This window comes from Triticum aestivum, chromosome 1D (assembly GCF_018294505.1).
Source record: "Triticum aestivum cultivar Chinese Spring chromosome 1D, IWGSC CS RefSeq v2.1, whole genome shotgun sequence".
In the NCBI taxonomy this organism is placed as follows: Eukaryota; Viridiplantae; Streptophyta; class Magnoliopsida; order Poales; family Poaceae; genus Triticum; species Triticum aestivum.
The window spans coordinates 209,008,916-209,019,705 of NC_057796.1; the positions used below are offsets into that span (position 1 = coordinate 209,008,916).

At 42.6% G+C, this 10,790-nt stretch overlaps 1 protein-coding gene and 1 long non-coding RNA gene across 2 annotated transcripts; one reads left to right on the top strand and one right to left on the bottom strand.

The window, feature by feature from the left end:
- The first annotated feature begins 5,960 nt into the window (after window positions 1-5,960).
- LOC123181023 (ribonuclease 1) lies at window positions 5,961-9,732 on the top strand. Its single transcript, XM_044593233.1, has 3 exons — window positions 5,961-6,200; window positions 8,761-8,922; window positions 9,012-9,732. The coding sequence occupies exons 1-3, from the start codon at window positions 6,099-6,101 to the stop codon at window positions 9,483-9,485; spliced, it is 738 nt and encodes a 245-aa protein (XP_044449168.1). The 5' UTR covers window positions 5,961-6,098; the 3' UTR covers window positions 9,486-9,732.
- Window positions 6,529-8,669, bottom strand: LOC123181024 (uncharacterized). The gene is made up of 2 exons (XR_006491445.1): window positions 7,109-8,669; window positions 6,529-6,953 (listed from the first exon to the last, which is right to left on the bottom strand). It is a non-coding gene; the product is annotated as an uncharacterized lncRNA (long non-coding RNA).
- Window positions 9,733-10,790: the final 1,058 nt, after the last annotated feature.

The window sequence follows — 10,790 nt, forward strand, 5'->3', positions numbered from 1 at the left end:
CAATCTCAGAACATAGTGGATACTAGGGATCAAATCCTAACAAAACTAACTCGATTACATGATATATCTCATCCAACCCATCACCGTCCAACAAGCCTACGATGGAAGTACTCATGCACGGCGGTGATCATCATGAAATTGGTGATGGAGGAAGGTTGGTGATGATGATGGCGACGAATCCCCCTCTCCAGAGCCTTGAACGAACTCCAGATCAGCCCTCCCGATGAAGAATAGGAGGCGACGACGGCTCTGTATCATAAAACGCGATGAATCCTTCTCCCTGATTTTTTTCTCACCGAATAGAGTTATATAGAGTTGGAGTTGAGGTCGCAGGAGGTCCAGGGGGCCCACAAGCCTGCAGGGCACACCACGGGGGGTGGACGCACCCCCAGGGCTTGTGGCCTCTGGGTGGCCCCCCTCTGGTTGATTCTTTTGCCAATATTTTTTATATATTCCGAATATATTCTCCGTAAATTTTTAGTTCAATCCGAGAACTTTTATTTCTGCACAAAAATAACACCAAGGCAATTCTGCTGAAAATAGCGTCAGTCCGGGTTAGTTCCATTCAAATCATGCAAATTAGAGTCCAAAACAAGGGCAAAAGAGTTTGGAGAAGTAGATACGATGGAGACGTATTAGATCTCATTAGCGTAATCATGCTCATGACCTTCCATTTTATCAATGGTGACCTCATGCTCCTCGAGATGAGATTCCAACTCCTCAATGTATTTCTTGCCCTCAATGGCAATATATAGACATGATTTCCAGGAAGCTGGAACGAGCAATTTTATTCTTATGAAGAGTTTCAAAAATCATTTCCCCCTTAGTTTTTAAGGAGGCAACATTATCATTCTCTTCATTATTATCAACATCATCACCATTCTTATCATCATCAACATCATCATCACAAGATATATTGGGATTCAAAGTGGGAGATACCTTTAAAGCCTTAGCCATAAGGCAAAAGTGAGAAACAACAGATGATGATGTTGGATCCCTTGAAGCATCATTTAATACCACATCTTGTTCCGTGGAGTGTTGGGTTTCCTCTACATTGTGAGCACAACAACTTGAGGAAATACATTCATTTTTATCATGGCAACAAGATGTAGCAATCATATCATCATGAGATTTAGTCAAGTAATTTCTACAAGATATGCAAGGACTATCAACACAAGCACGTGAAACATTTGGAGTGCTCGAAGTGTTAAAGTCCAAAGATGAAACACTGCAATAAGATAGTGATGAAGGATGATCAACAATAGGCCCACTATCATCATTGCAATGAACACCACTACTCACCTTATCATTACCTTGTGGCAATCCACATGTAGGTGGAGTAGAAGAAGTTGAGAACACTACACGACCGGAGGTCGACAGAGAGCAATCATCCCCACAAAACTTGGACACACCATATTTATCTTGAAGCTTTGTCCACAACTCATGAGCATCTCGAAACGGCATGAGTTGAAATATAACTACATTCCTCAAAGCATCAAAAAGCACATTAGAAGCTTGAGCATTGAGATAAGAGTTTTTCTCATTCTCTAAAGATAATCGTTGAGGATCCTTTGGAGGAGAAAAACCCATATCTACAATTTTATCTAAGTTTGTGTCCATGACCCTAAAGAGATTAAACCATCAAAATTTGTGCCATCGAAACTAAGAGTGTCAGACAATCCTAAACCCCTACTCGACATCTTTACTCTCTAGGCGCTTAAGCCTAAGAATGAGAGACGAGGCTCCGATACCAATTGAAAGATCGTGGATGTCGCCTAAAGGGGGGGTGAATATGCACTTTAAAATAATTATGGTTTAGGCTTGAACAAATGCGGAATAAACCTAGCATTTAATTTGTCAAGCACAAAACCTAAATTGACTAGGCTCACCTATGTGCACCAACAACTTATGCTAAGCAAGATAAACAACTAAGTGATAGCAAGATATATAACATGTCATACTATGGCTATCACTAAGTAAAGTGCATAAGTAAAGGGCTCGGGTAAGAGATAACCGAGGCACGCGGAGATGACAATGTATCCCGAAGTTCACACCCTTGCGGATGTTAATCTCCGTTTGGAGCTTTGTGGAGGCACAATGCTTCCCAAGAAGCCACTAGGGCCACCGTAATCTCCTCATAACCTTGCACAATGCAATATGCCATGATTCCACTAAGGGGCCCTTGAGGGCGGTTACCAAACCCGTACAATTGGCAACCCTTGAGGGCGGTCACCGAACCCGTACAAGTTGCTCGAGGCAATCTCCAAAACCTAATTGGAGACCCCGATGCTTGCCTGGAGCTTTTCACCACAATGATTGAGCTCCGAAGCACCACCAATTGTCTGGGGCGCCCAAGCACCCAAGAGGAACAAGCTCTAGGGTACCAAGCACGCAAGAGTAATAAGCTTCTCAACTTTTCACTTCCACGTATCACCGTGGAGAACTCAAACCGATGCAACTAATGCAATGGCAAGGGCACACAGAGTGCCCAAGTTCCTCGCTCCCAAATCGCACAAAAGCAACGAAAGCTATGGAGGAAAATGAGAGGAAGAACAAGAAGGAGAACACGAAGAACTCCAAGATCTAGATCCAAGGGGTTCCCTTGGTGGAAATGTGGATCTAGATCTCCTCTCTCTCCCCCCAAAAAAACTAGCAAGAATTCATGGAGAGATTGAGAGATAGCAAGCTCAAAGAAGGTCAACAATGGGGGAAGAACAAGAGCTCAAGAGATAGGGTCCAATGGGGAAGAAGACCCCTTTTTAAAGGTCCCCACGAATCTGCCGTTATATGCAGAAAACTATAGGACTGGTACAACCGATGCAACTACCGGTACAACCGGTCAAAGCAGAAAAAACCTACCTGTAGGAAAAGCACTAAGCGATACAACCGCCCGGGGCACCGGTAGTACCGGTTGAACTGGAACTAACCGGTAAAGCCGGCCCACAACCGCTCCACAATAGAACCCAGTCCGGTGGTAGAGCGGTATAGGGCCGGTACAACCGTTGGACCAAGTCTGGAGTGGTACAACAGCCCCAAACACCGGTAGTACCGGTCGACCGGTATAAGAACCGGTACAACCAGTCTATGTAAAACAGGTAAGATCAAAACAGCCATAACTTTCGCATACGAGATCTGAATTGAGCAAACTCAAGCTTGTTGGATAGATGACGACAAGAGCTATCCAACAATGATTGGCTAAATTAAGAACAAGCAATGGAGAATAAATGCCAATAGGATATGGAAGATGACCTTCCCAAGTAATATCCGGCAAAATCTCCAACACCGAAAACACAAATATGATGCATACAAAATCTGTTTTCGATGAGCTTGAGCTTATCACGATGAAGACCAAAAGCTCCTAAACTCACAAAGTGAAAAGCCAAACAAGAACCAAGAAAGATGATGATGCCAAGAATGCAATGGTTTGATCTCTCACCGAACGATACGATCAAGCTACTCACTCGAGAGCCCCCCTTGATAGTACGCCTATTGATACTATAACCCGGTCTCCCAACTACCACCATGAGACCGGTAAAATAGAAAACCTATCAAGGGCAAACCTTTGCCTTGCACATAGTCCACTTGAGCTAGATGGTGGCGATCTTGTCTTCCTCAAGTTGGACCACTATTCTTGATTGCGTTGGCACGATGAAGATTAGTTGATTGCTCCCCCATACTTCACTATGGGTGAGCCACTCTTCATCTTCACAAGTCCATTGCCACCACAAAGGACGACAAGGTTCAAGCACTTAATCTCTTAGTGATGCACCACTTGAACTTGCACAACGCAATCTTCATGACGATCACCACTTGATGTCATCCTCCATGGGTTGTATGAGATCTTCCTCTTGATGCAAACCCATGAAAGCATACCTAACCCCACATAGAACTCTCATGCAGACCATGGGTTAGTACACAAAGCGTAATGGATAATGCTTACCATAACATGGGATCACTTGATCCCTCTCAGTACATCTTGTACACTTTGTGTGTTGATCAACTTGATTCACTCTTTGAGTTTAGTCTTGATCAACCTTGAATCTTTCCAACTCTCTTCGTCAAGATGATGTCTTGAAGGTAAACATGAATGTTCGCACAATCTTCTTCTTCAAGACATGCTTGCAATAGGCTCAACTCTCACGTGACCAATCTTTGGATGAATCCTTGAATAGCACCTTGGTCAACACATATTCTTCTTCTAATAACCTTGAAACCAACAAATGGCCTTCAAGAAATACCCATGGACAAACCCTTCAAATATAACTCAAGGCAACAATTAGTTCATAGAAATTGTCATCAATTAGCAAAACCAAACATGGGGACACCACATGTTCTTTCAACCTTTTTTGCAGTAGTAAGACCAAGTTTCCAATTTTAGCAAAAGTTGAAGGGCCAAAATCATACGTTTTCCCAATCCAAATAAGTCCTGGGATGACTACAATAAGAAATCTCCCTTGTGGAAGAAGTTTGTTCTACTCTTCATTTTTTTCTATATTTATTATGAGGTGACTACAAAAAAACTTTTTTTTTGAAAAAAATGACCTTTGGTTTCGAGGGCTCATCACATCCATTACAGGTTCTACGTGGACTTCCTTTTCTTTTTAGATAATGGTAAAAATATCTGGTTCTTGTTTTTTATTTACGAAAAACTAACGCCCACACGTGTGGTATCCTGCACATCGCCCACACGCCTCCATCACCACTCATTTTGCCACGTATGAACAGATGACATCAGTAGAAATCTTTTTGGTTTTCGGCTTAATTTTTTTATCTCCTAATTAAAAAATCAAATTAAAGATCCGTTTTCACCATTAAATCCGTCTCGACGAGATCTTCAAAACTAGACCCCATGTTGATATGTTTCGACGAAATTTTTTTCTGGCCAAAAGTTGCCATGATGTTTACACTGTAGTTGCCATAGTGCTTAAACTAAAGTTGTCATGTGGCAATTTTAGTTTGTAGAGCATGGCAAATTTAGTTTTTTTATGATGGCAATTCTAGTAGTATGACCATAAAAATTATTTTTTGTATGAACCATGGCAATTTTAAGTACATGTATCATGGTAATTTTAGTTTATGGTTCATGCAAGTCTAGTTTCTTAATCCCCGTTTTATAATATGTCAAAATTTACTTTTAAATGTAGAAAAAAAATAGCTGAAACATATCATGGCAACTTCAGTGTAAACACCATGGCAATTCGTGTGCAATAAACATGGCAACTTTTAACCCCCAAAAAAATCCGTCGAAATATATTGATATAAGATCTAGTTTCGAAGATCTCGTCGCGAGAGATTTAATGGTGAAAACAGATCTTCAATTGGATTTTTTATTTAAGAGATAAAATATTTTAAAAACTGAAAATCCAAAAAGATTCTCACATGCATGCATGCGGTGACGTGGCGCAGTCTGTGTGTTATTGGGCGTGTGGGCGGGTTTCGCTCCCACCACACGTGTGAGCGTTAGCGTTGTCCTTGATTTATGGTACAGAAGGTGAGATCAATCTCCACTGCCACGAGCCTTCTTCTTTGACAAGAAAATTTAGCCTCGTTATATGCCATCGCCTACTTACATAGATCATCACATATAATTATGCATTCCCTTATCATGGAAATATTCCCCCATGGCATTCCCAAAATATGGGGCCAGAAACTAAAGAGGAGCCGAATCAGAAGTAGTGGCCGCTACTAAAACGGAATATTCTCAAGCGGCGCCTGTTGCGGTTTTTAACCCCATACCCCGATCATATTGAGCATAGATACTTCGTGTTTGTAACTGTATTTTTTTGTGTTAATGACATGTTTTATTTTGTTGAGTTATATATTAGTTTAAAAGCGTAGGAAATTCAACATGTTCCAGCCTATAACCTTCAGAAACCAGTTTCCGTCTACAACCATAGGGAACTAGGGTGGGAACGAGAAGCTCAACCCTGATCTCGGTCCTCGCGTCGCTCTGCCTCCATGACAAACATGGCCCATGCCCCCTTCCCATCAGACCCACCCTTCTATTTCTGCCTATAAATACCAAGCCACGCTGATCACTTGGACAGCAAACGAGCAAAAAAGAGTCATTTCTGCTTGCAATACTTAGTAGAGGAGATATGGCCCAGAGGACAATTTCATTGTGCCTAATCCTTGGCTTACTAGCCGCGGCAGCACCTGCCAATGCAACCAGCTTTGATTTCTATTACCTCGTCCTAATGGTACGATACAGCATGCAGATGCTTATTTCCTGCATATGGGTTATTAGTTATATTGCTATTTATAGTACTTAGTATATTGTCTTGCTTAATATATAGGACTATACATAATACATGGCACAAGAGCTATATATATGCATGAGATATCTTGTTTACCTTTCATGAAGGATTCTTTCTGTAACTATATTATTTTTGTATTAACTATTTGTTTGCTACTACTGATGGATTTTTTTAGCTACTTTTATATAACACTAGGTAATTGCCGCCATGCGTTGCAGTGGGAACATAAATATTCTAGTAGTTCAACATCAATCAACCAACATCGCCTCCATAGATGCATCACTCCACTGAACCACTGAATACCACTGTTCTACTCCCTCCGTCTCATAATGTAAGACGTTTTTTGTCACTATAAGACGGAGGGAGTAGTAAAGAAATGAGAAAATAGTATACCAATTTCTAAACTGAATGCAATAAGCATCAGTTTCACAAAGACACACCCAACCTTGAGCATTGTACTAAAGAACTAATTCATGTAGACGGTACCAAGGATTGGCACTTTAAGAGGCCCATCTTAAGATTAATAAGACCTGGTACAATAGAAAATGGTATACTATTGGTCATAGATCTTTCTCCATCCATTGGTTGTTTTCTTCTTCCTTCTCCTTCCATTTGTTCCCCCTCTTCTTCCTTTATCCATGCACACACTGGCAGCTATTCCTTGGTTAAGGCAATGGAGAGGATGTCCTTCACCTACTGAAACCAAAAGAAGCTTGTATACAGTTATTTACAGGATCGAAAAGATAGAATAGAACATCGACGGAATAAAAAGTCTTTGTAGTATTAAGCAAGATAAATCAGTAGTGGAATAGTGTATACCAACTGCACCTATGGATGTAGAGATTACTTACTTGTATTGTTGAATTCAATTTGGACTCATCAGAATACATCATCCGCATTGGCATGCTTGTTCTTAAACACACTATCATTGCGCTTCAACAAAACATGCATTCTGTGTCATTTAGATGGACATACATGATCAGCCTAACACCATAGCAACCACACAAAATGCTGGAAGCATGCCCTTGCATATCTCAAAAAATACATAAGCAACTTCCAGTCTTCCACCACAGAAGTAATTTCTTTCCTATAAGTACAGAAGAACGAAAGAGAATACTAAAATACTACTCCCTCCATCCCATAATATAAGACCGTTTTTGACACTAGTGTATATCTTACTACTTGGTTTAAATTACTTTGTTCCTCTGCTACAAAATAAACTATGTACACCTTAATTTATGTATCTAAGGATGGCAGGATGAACCATCAGTAAAACTCTAACGTGGCTATAGTTAACTTCAGCTTACAACATTCAGTCAAATGAAATACTCCAGGCATTCCTTTTAATTGAGTAATTGTATATACGAAAAAATTCTTCATAGCACATCACACATACACACAGGGTGCCATGTTCTTCTTCAGGTCCGTCAGACCGTCAGAGGACGGCGAAATAAAATACTGCGGAGATGTAGATCAACCCACCTCCAATCTGCACGACTGACTTTTGACAAGATCCTTCTGAGTCAGAGACCGACGGTGAGAAACGGAGAGCTGGTGGGAGTGTATACGAGGTTCACCAGATAGTTTGGGGATGAGGGCTGAATTATACACATCGAATAATATTACGTTCTGTAGATGTTGCCTTACAGTTGTGTGCTTGTTAAGACTGGGTTTAGACATCCAGAACAAGAATCTCTCTACTTACAAATGCCATTAGGTTTAGGCTACATGTTCCGGCGACATACAGACTTGCTGCAAAGACAATTCATGTATGCATAGAGCGCCTAAAAATCTGATTTGACAGAATTAAGGTTGTGAATCGTTAATGCTAATCAACTCACCCAATCACTTCATACCATGTGCATGCTCACAGAACTTCATACAAATGCCCACAGAACCTACATACCATGTACCAAATCTTTGCCACACCTAAACATCAATACATGGACAGAACAGAGGTGTAAGACAGAGCAGAAAATCGTACGGCTCAGGTGAGACGGTGACGGGCGCCTGAGCTCGCGTTAGGACTTAGGAGAGGCTCGGCATGGACAGGACCTGGATTTGTCACCTCGCTGTCCTTCAGGAGCTCTGCGTCGTCCGTGGCGGCAGGGACTCCGACTTGTCGGTGGCTGGAGGATGCCTGGGGCACCGATGCGGGTGGTGCAGGTGGGTTGGAGTTGGACGGCGGGAGCTGATGGCGGGCTCGAAGCGAGAGCTGGTGCTCAGTTGGATCGCTTGAGGGTTGTGGTCGTGGAAGGGAAGAGGTTCGGCAGGAGATTCCAATCCATGCGCCGGAGGAGGCGGCGACCGGAGATTGGGCCGGTGGCGGCGGGCAGAGAAGGGCGGAGTTTTTTTGTGTGTGTGTGTGTGTGTGTGTAGAACACTATTTTTCATGTTAGACACCGGAGAGATTATATTATTGACTCGTATCTCAATCCGGTATCTCACCCAGGTTATATTAGTATTGACTCGTATCCTAGATGCTCATGGATTGGCTTTGCAGTGGCCTGGAGCATACTGTGTGGACAGCGAGTACGGATGTTGCGTGCCCAAGTACGGATACCCGGCGGAGGATTTCTTCGTCCAGAGCTTCACGACCTTCGACTTGTCGCTGAACAAAGCCATCGTGAGATGCAATAGCGACAAACCATTCGACATTAACAAGGTCAACTAACATGAACACATTATTCAACATCTTCTCGTTTATGCATATGCATGTAGTAGTGCAGTAATCTTATAACCATGCATGAGCAGCTGGAGCCAATTGAGAACAACTTGAACCACTACTGGAGCAACATCCATTGTCCGCGCACCGACGGGACGAGCACCTGGAAGAGCGAGTGGCGTAGCTACGGCGTCTGCTCGGGCCTCAAGGAGGTGGACTACTTCAGGGCCGCCCTCAACCTCCGCAAGAACGCCGACGTCCTCGGCGCTCTCGCCGAGCAGGGCATCAACCCGGACTACAGGCTGTACAGCACGGAGCACATCAAGTGGGCGGTGAACCAGAAGCTTGGAGTGATGCCTGGGGTGCAGTGCAGGGACGGGCCGTTCGGTAAGAAGCAGCTCTACCAGATCTACCTCTGCGTCGACAAGAACGGCGAGGCCTTCATCGACTGTCCCAAGCTGCCTAAACTGCAGTGCCCTGAGGAGGTCCTCTTCCACCCCTTTCACACGTGGATGCTCAACGCCACATCGCCTGCCAAGATCATGTTGCCAACCGAGGCCTGAGAGCCACCCGCCCGGCCGGTGCCTCACCTGAGTACGTACTACTGTGGCCTGGAGCATTATATCGTGCTTGTTGCTCCAGTGAATAAAAATGGATGGTTGAATAAATAAAAGTGTATACATGGTTGGGAGTTGCGACTTGTCATAAGAACATGACCGTCAAATCGCTTCTCTACTAGCTACTATGTATATGCGTATCTATAATATTTGTAATACGTAAAGTATATGAATGAACAATTTTATTATGTCAGATGTTTAAGAAATTCTTTTATCTCGATTCGTTTTGAAAAAAAAAATTATGTCTGCTTCTGCTGTTGGTATTAATTGGTTTCAAATTTAGTTTCCCGTAAGTCCGACTACATACAGTCTAGAAGTTATCTATTTGTTTGTGCTTCGGTGCAAACTTTTGTTCACTCTGTATTTTCTTCTTGTTTATTGTGGGTTCAGCATTTGATCACCTTAAGTAACTGGAATAAGTGATTAAGGAAAAATAATCTCTACTCCTATAAGAACTGAAAGTTACATACAACAACAACTCCTAAATAAATGAAAACCCACGACAACTCATCAAAAAACAATCGCTGCACATTTTGCATGCCGCCGCCCATCTAGTCGCGCTCGTGCTAGATCCGCGGCCGTCGTCCCTTTCGTCAGCTTCGGCCACAGCCACGCTGCCCGCTACCTCCAAAGACACTGCCTCCATCTTGACCTTGCTGAAAGGACCGATACCAACACAGAGGTGGGTGAATGGGTTGGCACTATAAAACTAAACCTAAGTTAGTTTTCTTTCGAGTAATAGGCCAGCCCTAACAAGAGAAAGTGCAAATACTGTATCAACAACAACCACTTCAGATCAAGCTACCAAAGTTTGGATGCTTGGTTCTATAGGCCTACCAAACTTGATCACTCGAAGTTCGGATGCGGGTACCGAAGCCAAAAGTCCAACCTTTGTTGTCTAAGTCACAAAGTAGATATGCAACAGAGATCTAGAAAGCCTATACAACAGATATATAATGTATGATGCATGCTAGAGTAAGTCAGCAATATGCAATCAACAGATCTGATGGAAATGATGAAGAACAAGGTAGATCAAGTAATGAACATAATGGCAACCACACAATCAACCACATATGCAGAAATTAAAGGGGACACAGTGGTTATTTTCACCAAAGTTCCCTCAAAAGATGTACGTCTTCATTGAGTACCCTAATCAAGCTTAGGAGGTAGTAAAACATGCTTTTTCACTCATTTTCTTACTTGTGTGTGCCTCCTCTTTGAGTCAGTCAATGAACCAGCAGGGTAGGGATA